Here is a 20,507-nt window from a genome sequence, read left to right on the forward strand (position 1 = left end):
AATTTTGTATGCCACCACACATTGGGGGAATAAACTAACACAAATTAAGGGCAATAATAAGAAGTATATTTTGAAATACATACACAACAAATGTTTTTGATGAATTTTTTTGCACAGATACTTGGAAAGGTGATCATCTATTCTCTGCGTATTTTTAAGCTATAACATCCCGTATTATTACCACCCAAGAAGATAGTATTTAATCCATTTGTATTTTTAAAACATTGTTCGGATTAACTCATTTGCCCCTGTGTACTTCTGACTTTATATTCTAACACAAAATTTTGCGGTGCAGTCATTGGAAAACCTAAAGCCTCACATGCTAATGAAATTCAGGGAACTTTGGAATTATGAATTCCCTTTTTCTTCAATTCTGTGGAATGAGCCCATTAATAGCAGAAGATGGAATCCTTCCAGAGTCTATGGGCCACGGGCAGCACGTGATAAATGATTAAAGAAGCTACCTCTGCTTCCTGAAATAGAAACAATAGAACAGGGGCACCAGTAATGAATAAAGCAAATGGCCAGGAGAAATTGCTGAATGAATAACTTCAATTTGAAATTACTGACTTCACTGGAATGCTCATTCTTTACTTTCTGGTGACTGAGAAAATATTTTTTAGACTTATAATTGTTTCTCTTTTCTTTAAAAGTGAACTACAAAGTATTGTGAGAAGAAAGCTGCAACAAGCAACGGTAGCTTTAATAATTAGGTTTCCTACTTAGCTTTCAAAACCTGTCTCATGAAGAAGTTTTAGAAGTAGAAAAAGCAAACACTTTCACTGATGAATAGGTGAACCATCCTTGCCTTACTGCATTCTAATTCCTTTTAAAGCACAGAATTTAAGCATCTGAATATCATTTAACTCTTTCACAGTTGCGCAATACAGAATCCTCCAAAGAAATAGGCAGTGCTCACTTTAAGGATGTGAACTGCAGCGGAAGAACACTTCCTTGGAAGTAGTGATAGAGGCTCAGAGAAAAGTAGCATTTTTTAAAGCATCAAATATATATTTTTTACCGCTGCACCTAAGGAAGATGGCTTCTGCTTGTTGCCCCCCAGTGATGCCCATAACGGTCCTTTGAGATACCTCCTTGAAAACATTCTTTCTGTAACGGGATCAACATAATTAATATCGGCTACAAGTGGTTTCTAATTTTCAGGAAGTCCTGGTGAACTTTGTTCGTATGCAGTGTTCCCAATTATGATACCACTTTCATGTAGGTCTCTCAGCTTGGCTTCCATCCAGGCTGTTAGGTGAAATTAGGCCCAGAAAATCGGATTATTACATCCCAAGGGAAAGGACTGATAAGCAGCAGATGATTGCTCATCTCCTTGCTACTTGCTGGTGTTGAGGTGTTACTAGTTGCAAAGCCAATTTGTTAACAATTAGTACTCATTAGAATCATTTCCTGTTATCGATTCTAAACATTTGACAAAGCGCTTTTAGGAAATTGGACCCCAAAAAGTAGCTACACATAAGTGACGAGCAATTAAAAATCTTCAAGATCCAATGTAATTCCAAACCAGAGTCATCAGTTTCCAAGTAATTATTTTTGCTTTGGAACCCACCTGCTATCCTGTCCAGTTTAAAGATGTGCTGGAACAAGGACATACTTCTTAATTAGCAGAGGTTGTGGGTAAGTCAGAATAGGAACAAAAGGAATTTTCTTTTATTACCCGCTTTAGCTGTTTCTAGTATATCTTTAAGGGACAAAAATTGCCAGCTTGCAACACAATATATGTATTTGTGAGAGTGTGAAATTAAATGCATTATTTCTATTATCTAAACATCCAAGCTTAGTTTTTAAAAGTCTGTGTTCACCTTTGTACATTATGAACTCTAAATATAGAATCATAAATGGAGTCATTGTGCATTACATTACAATTTAAATATTGCCAGTGTCAGCTTTCTGAAATATTATATATGACTTTAATAAAATTAGCATAAATACCATATGCATTTGAATTTTTTTCTTAGAAAAGGCATTGTATTCATCTGATTTTTAAATATAGACCCACATGCTTTATAGTGCTACAAATTCATATTCAATAGATATGCCTTTATTACCTAATTAAAATATTTATTATCTGTACAAGTATTATCTCTTAATACTTGCTTAAATTTTCTTTACTTAGACTAAGAAAATATGCCTTATTTCCTCTGTGGTAGGTAATGGTCTTTACACTTTTTTTTTTTTTTTTTTGGTAGGATCAGAATTAAAACTGAATGTTAGCCCCCATCTTCTGTTCCTTTGCCACACCACTCCCTAAATTTTCCTTTGCTTCTGTGTTTATTTTGTAAATGCAAATAATTGCTCCTCTTCATCCTCCCCTAGACTTACTAAGTGCTGAAAATATTTCTCCTCATTGTTGCAAAACGTAGAGATGTGAACTAAGTGTATTTCTGTTTCTGAATTTCTTATTCCCATATTAAAACCTTACATCAACAGAGAAATTAAGTGTATGTTCTTTTTTGAAATGCCCTATGCTCATCCCTGTATCCTTAATAAACAGAGATGGTATTGACACAAGTGAATTTTGTTTAACCACACTACATTTGCTTCTTAATTAGTGAATATTCATCTGTCATCAGCAGCAGCTATGACACCCCTCCCTGCTAACATGTTCTGTCATAAATAATCAATGAGGCACTATTAATATTCATGAGCTGGAATCTGTGTAGTCATGTGCACTGATGCAGAGACAGGGGGAGTGTTGCCATGAACTGACTGGAAACTCTGTGTGTGTATCCGCGAGTGCGAGATACTTAGGGAAAGCGAAGAGCATGCTGCTGCGCACCACCCTGGCTTGTGCTTCCTGCTAACAGCGGTTTGTCTGTGTTTCTGGGCTGAAGTGACTGATGAAAAACAGTAGTCAAGTCTGGAGGGTGATTCCCTTTCAGTTCACTTGCCTTTCAGTTCTGGGGAAATTAGAAGATTTGCTCTCTGTCTCTGCTTCTTAGAATGGGCTGCAATTTGTGCACTTTTCAGAAAAGAGAGGAACACTACAAACTGCTGTATGAAGTTTCCCAGGTGAGTGCAGGGTCTGAGACCAGCAACTAAACAAGCCAGGCTTTGTGTTTGTCTGAAAGATGGTAAATGAATTGTGGCTAGCTTTATTTTTTCCTTTCAGTAGATTTCAGGATTGAGGGCAGACTTGCTCGTTGGGGGCTTTTTATTTTGGTTTTGGGTAGCAGTTTTCAGCTTCCTTGCCACTCCCCCTTCAGATGACTTCCTGTGGGATTCTTTTTAACATTTTTTTTGTGTGTCTACTGCCAAGATGTCAGTCAAGTAAAAGGAGTAACACTGAGATCCAAGATGTCAGTCAAGTATAAGGAGTAACACTGTAATATTTTGAGACACCTCTTTCATTTTGAAATAGTGTTGACATTTGAAAATCAAATGTATCATTGGTACATTAATATTGGGATTTAATAGGTCTATGATCTCAGTTATTTTGAATAGACAGGAAAAGTTTCTTGCAAAATCTTGTTAGCCAGAGGAATTATTTGGTAATTAGGAATTTTTGCTTTGGTTTAAGAGGAAGACCTGGTGTTATATGAGAAAAAAAAAAAAAATATATATATATATATATATATATATATATATGCATGCATGCCTTGGCTTAAAAAAGATTTTAAAGGGATTTTCTTATCACCTGTTCTTAGATCCGTTTTGTGTGTTTTTGTATGTTTTGTACTAGAAATTAATTTCGGGAGCTTATTACAGTATCTGTGGTCTTAGGGAAAGTGTGTAAATTCAATTGTCCTTTAGTGTATATCTGAGGGCTTTTCAGAATAAAAATAAAAACTACATCCCTAGCCTTCATAGTTTTCACAGAATTCCATTAATTCACCATTTTATCTACACAGGTTTCCCTGGGGTGTCTGCTCAAGTCCAAATTTGTTGTTTGGCAAAATAAAGTTTATTCTTTCCTTCTCCCGGTTTGTCCCAGATGTGACACACCACTACTTTTGTTTTTAGACAGTATTGCTGATGAAAGACAACGTTTGGGATGTTGGTGGTCTGTGGGCACAGCAGTAGCCCAGTGCCCACTGCCTACTCGTTCCCTCAGATTTCCCCCTGACGTGATTCATTTCACAGTGGGCTAATTACAAAGTGGATTTGCTACACATGAAACGGCCTGCTCAGTTGCAATGTTAATGCACATTTTCATGGTAATGTGATCAGAGCCTCATTAGCCAGTTTCCAAAATGATCCTCTGCATTAATTAAATATAAAAATGACTCCTTTATCACCATAGAGAGGAAAAAGAAGATTAACATTGTTAATTACACTAGGGGCAATACCTTTTGCTTAATTTTTTTTTTTTTTTTTTTTGCTACAAACTTGCAAGGATGGGCTAAAATAATGTTCATTTCCTAGATAAGCTCTCATCCACTTTGCCTCATGAAAACAGTCTCTAGGTGGAACACTTTCCTTTAGTTTGGTTTGTTGGAGTTTGAGTTCTAGTGTTGATTTTCTTCGGGTGGTGGGAGAGCAGGGGAGTGGATTAATCAATCTATTTTTTTTCTCTGAGTTACTAAATTGATATAAAAGTATAATATGGAGGAAGTGGTAGGTGTCATCCTCCCTGATTATAGCTAGGTTAAGCTGTTTGCATTCTGCTAAGAAATCAAGCAGGATTGCTGCATCCAGGAAGGGACTACTGTGTTTGTTGAGGAGCAAGAGTCTTTGTTGTGGATTTTTAAAATGCTTGTCTGTGAGTTTTGTCTTTAAGTGCTTCCTCAATCTTGAGAAAAATGGATAAGCCATACTCTTTAATGCCTGCACCTATACTTCTCTATATGTTTATTTTATTTTCTCTACTCCTGAGTTGTAGTACTTACGATCTTTAATAAAGGAGGTGAAAAATGAAGTATTAGCTTCCATTTAACTGGCTTTTATTAGATAAGTTAAAATCCCAGCTTAAAGGTCTTGCATGCGTTTTCCAAGGGGAGCCCTCCTACAGTTTGTCCCCAGCTTTGCGTTCTATTTTATTGAGTTAATGGAATAGATAAGATATCAAAGGAAACCAGTGATAGGCTCATATAATACACTGGAGCCCGTGTGGTGCTGCAAACTAGTTTCTATTTTTATTTGGAGGAGAGGCAGCTCAGAGCACACATCAAAGTGAGTGTGTTCTTAACCAGGTGTTCAGGGGGGCACATAGCTGCCCACATAAGAGAGGGTACTATTTACAAGAGTGACTTGAGATTGGAAGCCAGAGTATTTCTTACTGGTATATTAAAATGAATGAACTCACACAAACATTAACACCTGATTCTCCAAATCACATGTATTTATAGACTTTGTAATTCTAGATCACTTACCTTTTTGTTTCTTTTGTTACTATCTCTTAAAAGCTAAGACAAATTAAGGTTACCAGGAGATGTGGAAATTTAAGATTAGTGGTAAATACTAAACACATGGCCATGAGCAAAATATTTATGTCTCTGTAATGGAATCATTATGATATTGGACTTTTCACATTTTCTTTCTGTATTTAGCGATCTGATAATATGGGCCAGTTTTCAGGTGTATAACTGTAGTAAACAAAAGCAAATGTGCCCACTGAAGAGTCTAGGGAAACAGAATGATGTGCTTAGGTGTGAAATGAGGTCAAGTTTAGATTTTGTTGATATTTTTTGTTCTTATAGAGAAGCTAAGACTTTCAATTGGCAGAAGAGAGGGAGTGTCATTTCAAGAAAATTATTTTCAGCTGGGACTGGGCCAATCAGGCTCTAGTATGAACACAGATGGGAAGAATCTAGGATTTGGGTAGATCCAGTAATCACACGCAGCAATTTCCATGCATCTTTATACATCTATTAACTTTTATATGTGCCTGGGACATCGTTGTTATCTGCAGTGACTTATTTTTTTTTCAAAATAGGTTATTTATTAACCTCTTAAGAATTAATAAATGAGTAATTTGAACAGTGCCCTTCTAGGGACATGAACCAAATTGCCTCTTCCATATTAATCTGATCAAATAGCCCTCCCGGACCAAGAGAGCTTCAACAGCTTGTCAGTCATTTCTGAGCTAATGACAGATTTATCTCTGAGTGAGATTGTAGGATAATACCTAAATCTATTGACTTCTTAGTTTGATTTTTCATACATAAATCCAATGTAACTTTTTAAGTGATTAAATAGTAGAAATTATCAATGGGGTGTTAATTGGCATTGAATAACATGTTCAAAATGTGAGCAAATATTTAAAAGCTCATACAGTTAACATGGAACTGTTTATAGGATTTCGTTAAGATCTTTTAATGTGATATGCGAGATTCTTCCTTTACTCACTTGCCAAATTAGAGAAAATGAATTGCCTTCAGTCTCCGGAAAACCACAAGTAGATACTGTTGCATGACACAGAGTTGATTTATTCATTTGACTGTTTTGGCGCAGCTCAAAGGTCTCCCCCACAGCCTGCATCCATGAATTAGCAACATGCGCTGAAATATAAGCTGCATTGAAAGTAACAATATTGACAGCCAGTGATAGTGACCCTTTACTACTAAGTACCGAGCTAAGCACTTTTTTCCTAAGCAGTGTCTTACTTAATCTTCACAAAAACCCAATAAGGAGTTTTAGGATTGCTTCTCATAATTTTAAAATATGTTAAAGTGTCCTTTACCCTATATCGAGTTTCTTAAATCTCATTTACTCCAATTACTGTCCTGTATCCCTCAGAAATGTATTTTGTCACATGTTATGTAAACACAACTCATAATGTCTTCACCTCTTTGCCCAGACTTCATCCCATCCCCACATTCCTTACCACCAGGGAAGGACTCACTGCCATTGCTATCAATAAAACACAAAAACACTGAATTAAAATGGCACTTCTGTTTTCTTCATGCACACAGTGACTCTGTGGTCATTTTACTTCTGCACATTCCCCAGCGTCAATTCAAGCCTTCCCATAATCACGCTTTCTTTTATTAACTCTCTCTAATATTGTGGTAAGAACTTTCCAACTTAGGATTTGTCAGGAATGCTAGTCGACCCTGATGGCTATTACTGGAATATTTCTAGGAAGCACCAATGACTCCCAGTTCCTATAAAATAAGGTAAAACTTCTCTTATTCCAATATACTCAAGGACCTCTCGAGCCCATCCCAGGTTCTTTCCCATCTTTCTCTCCTTCCCATAATTCAATTTATAAACCCTCCAGACCAGTCTTTTTGCTTTTTTCATTAAATCGTCTTTCCAGCTCAGATCCTTGCAACTTAGTGCTTTCTCTTCAGCTTCAATGGAACTCGCCCTATCTCCACTATTTCCTTCCATCACTAGCTGTACAGACCCTGATTCTTTGGCTCAAATATTTTGAGTCAAGAGTTTTTTGCAATTCGTTGGGGTTTTTTTGTAATTTTTTTAATGTTTTTTTTTTTTTTTAATTTTTTTTTTCAACGTTTATTTATTTTTGGGACAGAGAGAGACAGAGCATGAATGGGGGAGGGGCAGAGAGAGAGGGAGACACAGAATCGGAAACAGGCTCCAGGCTCTGAGCTATCAGCCCAGAGCCCGATGCAGGGCTCGAACTCACTGACCGCGAGATCGTGACCTGGCTGAAGTCGGACGCTTAACCGACTGCGCCACCCAGGCGCCCCAATGTTTATTTTTTACAGAGAGAGAGACAACATGAGCGGAAAAGGGGCAGAGAGAGAGGGAGACACGGAATCTGAAGCAGGCTCCAGGCTCTGAGCTGTCAGCACAGAGCCCGACACAGGGCTCAAACTCACGGACCGTGAGATCATTACCTGAGCCGAAGTCAGACGCTCAACTGACTGAGCTACCCAGGAGCCCTGCAATTCATTAATTTTTTTTTAAGATGGGTATCCTACCACATTGGAACTCTTGTAACATTTTACTTTTTTAGGGTTCCTTTTTCATGTTCATCCATCTAATGTTATAGTCAGTAATTTGTGACTGGATTGTGAGTTCCTTGAAGGCAGCTCAGGTGCTCGTCTGTCCTTTGACCTCCACCTGCCAGCAGATGCTCACTGAGGGCTGCCTCCATATCTTGCATATCCACAGCCTCTTTAGAGTAAACCACCCCACCCATAGCTCCTGGTGAAGGACCACATCACTCCGCCCTCCTCTCTATCCCATGCTTCACAGCTAATTAACCAGAGCCAATCACCTGGTGTGTGAAGTGGAAAGTTCCATGAGGTTGTTTCGGTCTCAAGAATATGTACAAGAAAATGTACTTGTCTCAAAAACAAGCATTAGTAATGGGACGAGGATGCAAAGCGTTGCAGAGAGAGGAGTCTGGAAGCAAGTTGGGGAGCTTGGGGGTCTGTGAGGCTCAGATCTACAAGAGAATTGGAAACAAGTGAAAATAAAGCACATGGGTCATGGCAAAGCAAAGCATAAAGAATAAATAGGTCCTCAGAGTGGCCTCATTTTTGTAGTTCTAGTACAATCCTATAATAAATCCACATTTAATATATTTGAGTGAGGTGTTTGTTCCTTACAATCAGAAGAACAAATGAGGACACATCACCATAATGTCTTGCTTTTGTCACTGACCCAGCATGTGTCTTCAACTCTAGACATGCGGTTCAGTTCCATAAACTTCCAGTAAACTCTGATTGCCTGATATGTGCCAAGTTCTGATCTTTGTCATGGAATGCAAAGACAAATGTGACAGTCCTTGCTTTTGAGAAATGTACACTCTGTAGCAAAGACACAAGAGCAGAGAACTTTTGTATGATGCGATAAGTGAGGCCCTGAGTGAGCAGAGATATCACCAGACTGCTGTAGGAGTGCCAAAGGTGCTCAACATGCTGGGGCTTGAGGAGTTGGGGAGGAAAAAGGAAGGAACCCAACACTCCAAAAGATGGAAGGGCAAAGAAGGTGATGATATGTGCGAATGGACTTGGAGTAGGAGACCTGCATTGTGTGTTACTCATGTCTAAAGCCGAAGGCAGGCTCCCAGGACAAGACCAAACCATAGAGAGTATCCTGTATCCTGATTTTCTGTGTGTTTGTCTTTGTTTTTAAAGGAGAGATCCCTCTGATGATAGGTAAGCGTGTGGACCTGGTTGTGGTGTGTGGGGGGGGGCAGCTGAGCTGGAGTTCAGGATGGTATTCTCCAGCAAGACTCCAAGGGATGCCAAGGTGGGGGGGCTGTTGCAGAGGGGGGTTAGTGGTAGAAAGAATGTAAAAGGGAGAAAGGAATTGAGGCCAATGAGGAGGTAAGTTCAGTAAGTTTCTGCCTTGTGAGACTGGGTAGATGTAGCAAAATTTACCAAGAGAAGAGAGTCATGGGGAAGAGAGAGAAGGGAAGGCTGTTACATTCATTTATGGGCTATCTGACAATGTCAGGCAGGCAGTGAATGTGCAGAATGAAAATTTGCCACATGTATATGTGTTGGATAAGATCACCCAGAAAGATGTAAACAAACGAGGAGAAAAACTAAAAAGTGAGGATGTCCTTGGTTGTGAGCCAAGGACATCATATTAAGACACAGGAAAGAAGAGAAGGAGAACAAGTGAAATTGTCACAGAGGGAGAAGGAGGCAGATCAGAAAGCTGTGGGAGAAGCCAAGAGGGGAGAGTTTTAAAAAGGAGTGGCTGCCGTGCTCACAGAGTGTGTGAGAACCTCAGTGTCTTTGAATTTGAAAAATCATCGTGAGCTACCCAGGTCCCTCTTCAGGAAGGACTTGTCACCCCAGCTACTGAGAGTGCTGTCAGTGAAGCACACCAGCCGTCAGCCCCTCCAGGGACTGTCTTCACTGCAGAGGTTCCTCACCCAAGGTTATTACTCTCCCAGGCGGCCCCCATCCCCTGACAGGCTGGTGCAAGTGTATAGCACCTGACCATTTCAGCCTAGGCTGGGTTGGTCCCAGAGACAGTTCCTGCTCTGGAGCTCCCTGCAGCTGTGGCTGAGTCTGCATCCCGGTTCAGTTCTTCTGAACCCTTCTTCAGTTCAGCTCAGTCCTGCTGCCTGCTTTAGCAAACTCCTTAGCAAACATCTGGCACACTAACTCTATCTCAGAATCGGCTTACTGGAGAACCTAACCTGGACAGACGCCAGTGATGATGATTACAGAGCATTGCAGGACAGAAACGTGGACAAAACCCAGTAAGCAGTGGGTTCAAACAAGGGTTGTACTGTACCCTCAAGAAGTTGCTCTGAGATTAGGCAGATCATCGAAAATGGAGTTACCGCTAACATTAGAGCACAGATTTTCCTAGCCTTTTTAGAAATGTATAAAGTTACTTAAAATTGTGAATGTTAAAAATAAAAGTCATCTTACTTTTCCTTTTAAAAGTACGGTCAATTGATTTCACATATTGAGGCATGTTATTCAGATAGTGGTGATAATATAGTGATTAAGAAATAAAACACGTACAGTGAGCTAGAATCTCCCTTTTCCAAGACTTTTGAAGAAAACCTTAGATTGTTTTTGATATGCAAAAGGCCCAATATAAAAGTAAATATTTTTTAATGATTACAATTAATTTAGGTAGTTTTGATAAGGAAGTGCCTTTCCCTACTTAAAGGATCAGAATATTACATGTTGTATTGAAATATCAACACCTAATTTCTTTATATTCTCATTACTTATTGAACTGATCTAGACCTAGGGAAAGGTCTACCATCTCTAATTGCATCTTTCTATTTACATGAAATGCTGTAGGAAAACATTTGCACTGATTCTGTATTACATGCAAGGGCACATGTTGCTGAAAACTTAGCTAATAGATATGCTGAAATGTTTAACTCTTCAACGCAATTTTCTGGTTAAGTAGGATAATCTGATGAGCAAATCCTTTAATTTCAATTTTTGTTGGAAATATTTCTAAAATATGTGATCTTATTTACATAATTACTTAACATATGCACATTTGTTGCTCATTTCCAATCACGGTAGACAGTAACAAACGAGCCATATATCTTTAGCAAACAGTGGTTCCTGAACTTTACTAGAGGAACTGTTCCTGAAGATCGATAGTGAAAAATCATTCTACAACAACCAATCACTGTCCAGTACATTCATTTTGTATAAGTGGATTTTTATATATTGAATTTTCACAAGTCATTTTTAGTAGGTATTCAATTAATCTGATTAAGTTATTAAGAAAAGCCCAAAAATTAAATCACTAGGTAGTTGAGAAGAGGCTCTGAATTATGGTTCTGTGCAGGATCCCTATCTTGGAAACATTGATGATTCTTGGAGAAAAGGTGAGCAGGACGCCCAGAACAGGATCTGCCTCAAATACCTAGTCTTTCGTGGGCACTGTTTCCTCCATCGTTCGTTCTAGGGCTAGCGCTATAAGAATTTTAGGTGTTACTCTTAATAAATGTCTTCCAGTGGTTCATGAGGATTTAGGTACCACTGGGTGGTAATTTTGTCTTCAGATTTAGAATCCTAGATAATTCAAGTGCAGCTGTGATTTTCATATTTAAATGCAACATTTTCAGAGTCATCGATATAACCTGCCCCGTCTCCGTCTCCCTTCCAGCTGTATTCATATCTTCTTTCTTACTTCGATCAATCTCAATGTGGAATAACAGCTTTAAAAGGGTTATTATGAAAAGTTCATTGTTTCCTTCAACAAAAAGCTTGAAAGGTAGCAGCCCCATATTCTCCTGTGTTTCAGCATATAACATCTAATTGCTAATTTGTGCCATTCTGTAACAAGCTGTAAATCTTGCTTTATGGTTGTTTGGGTCCTAGTGAAGCGTTCCCCCCCAACACACTCTTCTGCTTTATGTAGCTTTTTAGAAGTACCGTAGAATTTTTTTTAAGAAACTTTCTCTCATCTCAGTGGAAATTAGATTTTTCTGAACTAACCTCTCACTTCCAAGCCTCTTAAGCATCTGTTTCAGGTAACTTTATTAAACAAAACAATTCTTTCAAGGGTAGTATGTGAACAAAGAGAATTTCTAAAATACTTAGTGTGGTTTTAAAAATAATAAGTCTACAGATGAAAGACCACTGTTGTAATCAGTGATAGTAATTTTTCCTATAATTGAATCATGGTAGGATTCAGATTCTGATATTTTTTGAAAGTAAAGGAAAGTTTGGGAAAGAATATCTCTCATTGAATAACCACAAATAATTACCCTGTACCTACTTTGTGCTCAAAGCACGAATATTAGAAAACAAATGTGGAAATGCATGACCTTAACACAGTGGACATTGCAGAGGAAGGACGGTTCTGTAAGGTACTTACCCCTAGGTAAGGATAACCTAGGGGTCTTCACGAAACAGCTTAACAAAAGTTCTTGTTTCAAATGACCTAGGCTAGCAAAGTTCGTTTTTCACTTCAGCATAATTATCATATATCCATTCAGTCAAAGTTAGTGTGTTAAGGATGTACTGTAAAAGCAAAGTCATAGAATATGACTAATAGGACATATTGGTGGGGGCCATGGGTGGGGGGAGGGGAAGAGTAGCCTGACTAACCAGGATATGGGATGAGGATAATTGAGTGTCTTGATCTCCAAGCAAAAATGAGTGAACTTCGGGGCGCCTGGGTGGCGCAGTCGGTTAAGCGTCCGACTTCAGCCAGGTCACGATCTCGCGGTCCGTGAGTTCGAGCCCCGCGTCAGGCTCTGGGCGGATGGCTCAGAGCCTGGAGCCTGTTTCCGATTCTGTGTTTCCCTCTCTCTCTGACCCTCCCCCGTTCATGCTCTGTCTCTCTCTGTCCCAAAAATAAAAAAACGTTGAAAAAAAAAAAAAAATTAAAAAAAAAAAAAAAAAAATGAGTGAACTTGGTGCCATCATCACTGCAGGGCATTACACACCCTAAGGATACAAGCCAATAGAGTCTCTGAATCAACTTAAATAATAGAGTATGTGTAAATGCTGTTTGCTTGGCACTTTATTTAAAAGAACACAGCCACGATTTTACTTGGAGTATGGAATTCACCTCCCCCCCCAAAAAAACAAACAAACAAACAAAAAATGAAGAGCAAAAACAGACCCACAAATACAGAGAACAAACTGCTGGTTGCCAGAGGGGAGGGGTGGGGGATGGGCAGAAAAGGGGGAGGGAGGAAAGGGGGAGGGAGATACAGGCTTCCAGTTGTGGAATGAATAAGGTGCCATGATAAAAGGTATGGTATAGGGAGTATAGTCAAAAGTATTGTAATAGTGTTGCATGGTTGCTACACTTGCAGTGAGCATAGCATGAAGAGGAGACTTGTGAAATCACTATGCTGTCTACTTGAAATGAATGTAACACTGCATGTGTCAACTATACCTGAATAAAAACAAGTTCATATGTAACATCACAGTTGTTTGCAGATATCTAGAAATATTGTTGACACTCACTGTGACTTAGAAATTTGAGTAATTCTTAAGACTTGCTATTTAAGCTGTTAATTTAAAAGCTCACGTGTAATTTTTAAATATTTTAAAAAACATCTCATTGTAATCAGAAAAAGCACAGCCATGTTGAGTTGATGCACGGTGGACAGATGTTGCCACTCATTCCCTAAGTATGTTTCCTTAGTGACTCATATTTATAATGTTTGAAGTGGGTTTTGCCTTTGCAATTGAATCTTAGTGTTAAGACAACATGAAAAATAGCGAAAATGTTTTACTCTGTTGGCACATGGGCTGTTACTGTTCGATGGGTGTACGCTAAATACCAAGCACAATGTGGTAAATAGGAGAGGCGCTGTGCATAGACACAAGAACATAGGCTTTGGAATCAAGGAATAACAGCACTTACTTCCTCTCTGAGTTAGTAGTTACATAACCTCCTTGAACCTTTGTTTAATTGATTAGTGTCAACCTCGAAGTGTGCTGTTGAGGATTAAATGAGATCATATATTCAAAGGGCATAGCCTGTTACATGGAGGCCATAAATGGTAACTTTTGAGATTATGATCTCATTTCAGTCCAACAATAACCTTGTGAAATATATAACATCGTCCCCATTTTACAAATGAGAAAACTGAAGCACAAAGTAATGAAGTGACAAATTCATACTGTCAGCAAGTGGAATACATGGAATTCAAATCAGGATCTGCCTAATGCCAAAGTCCATGTTCATTTTATTATAAATATCAAATATCTCTCCCTTTGAGCTTTCTATATTTATCCACTAAACTGATCCACAACTACCAAGCACCTCACACAGAGTAGTCTCCCAATAAATATCTGATAAAAGAAGAAGGAAGAAGTGGAAGAGAGGGAAGAAAGGAAGAAGAAAGAAAGGGAAATAATAGATACTATTTATATTTCACTTTGTAAGGTCTCCAGAGATGGTCTTTTTATTATAAGGAGGAGAAACAGCCCTCTTTACTTCTTCTTTCCCCACTTAAATCAAATTATCTCACCTATGAGAGCCCATCAGTATGGGAAAGTGGCTTTTCACTCCACTTTTGAGAGCTTGAAAGTCTTGCCCCATTTTTCCATAAATCTGTGCCTGTCGTGAAACATCTTTGTCAGTCCGCTTTCTCTTCATACTGGCCTAACAGTCCAAATTTTAGCCAAATGAAAGTATAATTTCTAATTTGAAAACAATGTGGTTTTTTCCCATCTCTTTGCCTTTCCACACAATGTCCTTTTTGCCTAGAGCACTTTTCGCATCCCCATACACATGTAAAAACCTTAATCCCTTGTGGCTCCAGTCGAGGTTTGCTCTCTGGGATGTCCTCTATGAACCCAAGATAAGGTAAGTCAGTCTTCATAATGCTCTTATTCAATGGTGCTTCACAATTTGAAATACGGTCAAATGCTTCTGGGTGTATATTTAGTTTTTCTGCATCTCCAGATTCTACCATCTCCTGCAGTGCCTGGTTCAGAGGAGGTATTTAATGCAAATTGAGTCAAGGAAGAAGAAAATAAGCTGGGGGTGAGGGGACTTGGGAGGGGGGCATAGCTACAACTGCATTCACAAAACAAATCTCAATTTATTGTTGCCTCCATTATTCATTGAGTTCTCTTTGAAAACAAGATAATTCAGGAGACTACATGTTCCTTATTTTGATTTTGAAGATGTCATCTATTTTAAGGTATTGTTAATTGCAAGGCTCATCATCAAATTTATGAACAGCTGGGGGCAAGGCAGGGTTGACAAGCTACCACCTTTAATATGCATATGCAAGCCGCATCCCAGATTCAGAAATAAGATATTGGAGAAAACTTTGTACCTGGTTATTGCTTTTCTCAAAGCAAGCACCCTTGGCCCTTCCTACACCCCTACTGTGCTCCCATTCCGTGATTCCTCCTCCCAACTGAAGATTTTATCACCCAAGTAGACCCAGTATATGAGGTTCTTATCTCCAAGTCTCCCGTCATGATGGATAATGACAGAATTTTCATTTCTCAAGTCAAGCCAGCCTATAACCTAACTGTTGTTGCTTCCTAGAATCTCCCCATCATTCTTTAGCTCACTAAGTTGTAGCCCTCCTCAAAGCTGTCTGGGAAGTCGGTTCCCATCTTCCCAGAATCCCTGAACTTGATTGAGTAGGCCCCCTCTTTTGTCTTCCCAAGGTACCCAGTGCTTACCTCTGTCAGAACATGTACTGAATAATATTATTTTTTAGTTTACTTGCTTATGATTTTCACTGGTGTCTGAATCTCTCTGGTATGCAAAAACCCCATCTTCAATCTAACCCAGAGCCTATATAGGTGTTTCTTGAATAAGAGTTGAATCGCTAAATGCTAAGTGAATTCTGTGTCCAGGGAAATATTCGGAAGGCTACATAAAAGCTGAGTAAGGTGGACTCTCTGCCCTCAGGATGTTTACTGTCCAACAGGCTTCAGTAATACACTTATTTGCAAATAGCTATACTGTGAGGAGCAGTGTTAGTGGAGAGAGTGGCATGAAATATCACGAGATGTCATAGTGATAATGATTTTCTGCAACAGAGGAAAATTAAAGTATTTAAAATAGAGTGTTTTATATACATTATAGAAAGCAAAACAGTGTTGTGTGTGTGATCAAATGAATTGGTTATTGAGTAATTGTCATGTTTTCTTAATTTTCTGCCTTCTATGTTGTAAAACTGAATTAGCTATTTTATGTAAAAATGGCTGAACACATACTTATTTTTATTTTACATGATTTATATCCATCATGGAAATAGTAAAGTATGGCAAAATTGTTAAATTATGCATTTTACATATGTTCCTTCTTAGTATAAAAAGAATTCAAGGTGATGATTATAAGATATACTGGAAAATGCCTGAATTTCCCCTGATGATGATGTCTTTGGGTTTCATAACTACTGTAACACTAAAATGAAAATTTCTCGAAGTGCAGATAATCCCAATTAAGGTCATATAAAGCAAGGAGTAGTCTAAGAAAAACATAAAAATAAAAACATAAAAAGCATTTTTAAAACTTTCATCTCTAAATAAAACCTAGTCCATTCAATAATATACTAAAAATATTTTTCCAATAATTCATAAAACATTTATACTCATTATTTGTTATTACTTACAAAAAGTATGATGTTCTTTGAGCCATGAGGAATATAATGAGAGTAAAGATACCCCCACCACCATATACCCAGTATCAGCGAAGCTTTCCAAGGAACTATCTAACTCAGTGACCCACAGAAAATTTGAGATAGAAAACTCAGAGAGGGTAGAAGTTAAGTTTTTGAATATCAAAAAGTTCTTTTTAAACAAAGAGTGATTTCCTATTCCCATAAAAATTAGTTCTGAACCATGAAAGAAATGCCCAGGCATATTCTCTGTCAGACTAGAAACTTATCCAAGTTCTAGGGTAATCTGAAGAGGGAGGCAGGAAGTGAGGATATTTTTACCATCTTGCCTATGAAGGCCATTTAAGACTTATCTATAAGCTGGTGTCTCTCTACCTGAGGGTTAATTGTTCAACCTTCAAGAATTTGTAAAAATTAAGTAAAAAATTTGAAAGCTTTTCAGAATTGCACCCTATTGTATTTAGTGCAGTTAGTAGAATTGAGAGAAAGGGAGACAGTGACAGTTTCCATTCAATATAGTCCTCTTTCACAGGATGTGAAATTTAGACTAAAATGTCTTAGAAAGATCTCCTGAATTGGTGTAGACTAGATGGCTTAAATTAGTCTTTTCCATTTCCACCTTTTGAAATATAATGTCACTAGTAAGTACCAGTAACCTCGGCAAATGTATAAAAATTCCAGATTCATTTGTATAATGTTGAGATACACAGTAGATGATTCACAGATACATTTAAGTGGAGTCTGTGGCCATCAATTCACTTTCAGGTTTGTGGGATCCATTTGGATATGAACCATTCTAAAAAGTTGTTAAAACTACATTAAATATTAATATAAAGAAGTGGCCTTACTCATATTTTATATTGTCACTCCAGGCTCTTGAAAGCAAAGTAACGAGGTTCTAGACTTCAGGAAGATGAAATTGTGGTTTCATAACTGATTAAAAACAATAGTGATAAAAGCATTTAAAGCAAAGGCTATAGATAAATAGCCTCACCAGCAATTTCCACGTAAGATCACATTCATGAAATGATCTTCTTGATGGATTATCATTTTCTGACTGAGTCATTGACACCTTGTCTGTGACTGACAGACATAGCCTGTTGGTGTCATTGAATGCATCCGACAACAATATTATCAATGTGCTAATGATGGCTCCCTAGGGCTCTCCTCTTCTTCCTCCCACCATAAATACCTGGTTCTCACCTTGCACAACAACCAGAAAATCATATGAAAACTGGCCTCTCACTTTGAAGTTTGCTTTGATGGCTTTGAAGTATTCACAGCTTTCCAGCCAGTATTATCTGTGTTTCGTAGATCACAGAAAATCCTGAGAGAGGAAAAAAAAAAAAAAACACTTATTAATTTGAGATGTTGAATCTTCTGTTGATATTTTTCAAATAGGTTTAGTTTCCTTTTTTAATATCCTGTTATAAATTATTGCTTTTCGGAGGTGCATAAGAAACAAACAGCCAACAGGACCTTAGGGAGCTATCTACTTACATTTTATTAATAATATCGTAGTATTCATAAGTGGGGACCAATGGGTGGTCATATGATGCCAAAGGTTGCCTTGAATTCCACCAAAAGGAAACCGGCAAGACAAATGGTACCTCAGCCCCTGAATCTGTTAATACAGTTTGACTAGTTGCTGGATTACATGAGGATATAGAGGCCCACTGGAATCAAACTACATTTAAATTATTAAGTGTAATATGTTCTAAATTTTAAGTTATACAAAAAAAAAAAAAACATCTATGCCAGTCCTAACAAAGTAATAGTATGTGACTTACTGTTTGTGGACCTGAATATCCGTAGTCCTCTCATTCAGCCCAGTGTTTAAATTATCTTAATTCTCTGCAAAGAAAAACAGCTCTTTGGTCATATATATTGTCTTAGGTTATGTGGCCTGGAAAAGAGGTTCTGAGAGAGAGATTTGCATGTGAGATTCTGGGAGTTAGTTGTCTTGGGATCAACACCTGTGCGGAAGTGAAGGCAGAGGAAAAGTAGGCTGTGATAGTCTCAACAGAGATCAGAGCTGATCACAGGGAGAGCCAGGAAGCTGGGATGGCCCCTCGGAGTTGTGCTAGAGTAAGGCAAAACAGTCATGCCTTCTTTGTACTCCTGCGGTGGTCTCTGTCTTTGGACGTGGGGGGCAAGTGTAGTTTTTGCACAAGATGAACTGCCTTTGGCTGAGGGCAGTTCCCAGAGCAGGACAAAACTGAGAGCATGGCTGCAGACCCGGTGTCACCAAGGGGCTGGGAGAGTGAGTGCCCCGGTCTTGAAGGGGCGTTACAGCAAGCCTCCACTGCATACACCAATTCATCTTGTGATATGTGGACATAATTTCTAGGCTACAATAAAACTCTGTCTTCAAAGGAATTTTAATCACTTTTAAGACAAGGTCAGGTTCCTTAAGCTTAGATTGTTCTCTTTATGCACTTTGTTGCTAGATTAAATCATTTTCTGGAATTAAGAGTGTCATTGAAACATATTTTGAGGATGTGACTTTGAAAGTCTGACCTATAGAAATGTGATAAATTGTGTCTGGAGATTGATTTTGCTGAGTGCTAATATCAAATCATGTAGCAACATAGTTTCGCTTACTAAATATTGCCCAGGCCATATTGTTGAACTCTGTGCTGCCACGGTCACCTCATCAGGATGTTTTCTGTCCTGTGACTAGTGGCTTCAAATGTACTCATCCATCTTCTTGTCCCATTACATTTCGTGTGACTGATGTTCTGTACCCATTAAAATTGATGGAAAAGAACAAAGAGGAGAAAAATGTGCCCTTCAATTGATTACTTCTCTGAAAGAGCAAATGAGAATTCTCTAGTACCAACAAGAGATTTAGAGTAGTGGGTTTCCCCCATTTATTAAGTGCTTTAATTAGCTAGGTTTACTAAACAGAGTCTCCTATTTATAAGAGCCCATTATTCAGCATGCTTTAAAATGCGACCTCCTTCCGAAATGTTTGATCTTTATAAGATGAACTTAATAGCCAAAATATCGTTTATAGTCAGGAGTTATTTTGGTGAATTCTCAGTACTAGAATCAATTAGGTCAGATGCCTTCCATGTCAGATTTTTTTTTTCCTTCTAATAAGCTATCATAATGGCTCATTTTGTGTTCTGTGATAGCCAATAATTAAATTGATCATTTTTGTAAACTGAAGCCAAAACCATAGTGATTTTGGAAGGCCCAATCTTTTTAGGTTTTTCTTGGATCTATTGAATGTTATCTTGGTGTTCAACAAATTGCAGAGCAGCAAAATATTTCTGCAGTGCTCACAAACCATTTGTTTAATTACAATATTTAATGTGCAGAGATGGGGAAACCTGCCCATTAGCAGCTACCAGGCTTTGGCCTCTATACCTCATTCCCCATCATGTTCCTATGTTTGAGTTGGGGGAAATGGTGTAGACTTACTTCTTAAGAGGCAGCAGACTTTCACATTCTTTAAATAAAATTACAAGTGAAATAAATGACCAAATAATATGAAACAAATTATGCTAGAAGACCCTTGAGATACTCTTACTGCCCACAGATCTAGGGAGTAATTTGGGAGCGATGGTCCTATTAGAGATAGTAAAGTGGAAAAACATTCTTCCATATTGACCTTGGTCACAAGACTAGCAGGAGCAATTCCGGGACTTTGACCATAAGATATAGCTGTGAACAGCTGTCACATTGGATGTGGCCTCGCTGATCTACATCTTTAACAATGTTAATTATCATGTGCTATGCAGATAGTTGGACCAACTGTGGAGCAAATGGAGCTAATCAAGACTGCAGTCACATCCTTCCATTTATGTAAACAATGGTCTTGACAAACAATATCCAATAGAAATTTCTATGTTGATGGAAGTGTTCTTTATCTGTGTTGAGAACAGTAGCCACTAGTCACGTGGGTATTAAGTGGTTAAAATGTGGCTAGTGCAACTGAGGAAATGAATTTCTGATTTTACTAATTTTACCTAATTTAAGTTTCAGTAGTCCCCTGTGGCTAGTGGTTACTGTGTTAGATAGTCCAGGTCTAGAAATTCCTAAAGAATCATACCCATTTTTATTC

General features: G+C 38.2%; 1 protein-coding gene across 2 annotated transcripts in view; it reads left to right on the forward strand.

The window, feature by feature from the left end:
- PDZRN4 (PDZ domain containing ring finger 4) overlaps positions 1–20,507 on the forward strand; it is a 367,612-nt gene that overhangs the window by 223,312 nt on the left and 123,793 nt on the right. Inside the window, exon 1 of one of the 2 annotated variants that reach the window (XM_045466898.1) lies at positions 2,792–3,036. The exons of the other annotated variant lie outside the window; for it this stretch is intronic. Coding sequence (XP_045322854.1) covers positions 2,968–3,036 — 69 coding nt within the window. The 5' untranslated portion in view covers positions 2,792–2,967. Of the gene's footprint in view, positions 1–2,791; positions 3,037–20,507 lie in introns of those variants that run through there. 2 annotated transcript variants of the gene reach the window in all.

This window comes from Leopardus geoffroyi, chromosome B4 (assembly GCF_018350155.1).
Source record: "Leopardus geoffroyi isolate Oge1 chromosome B4, O.geoffroyi_Oge1_pat1.0, whole genome shotgun sequence".
Taxonomy (NCBI): domain Eukaryota; kingdom Metazoa; phylum Chordata; class Mammalia; order Carnivora; family Felidae; genus Leopardus; species Leopardus geoffroyi.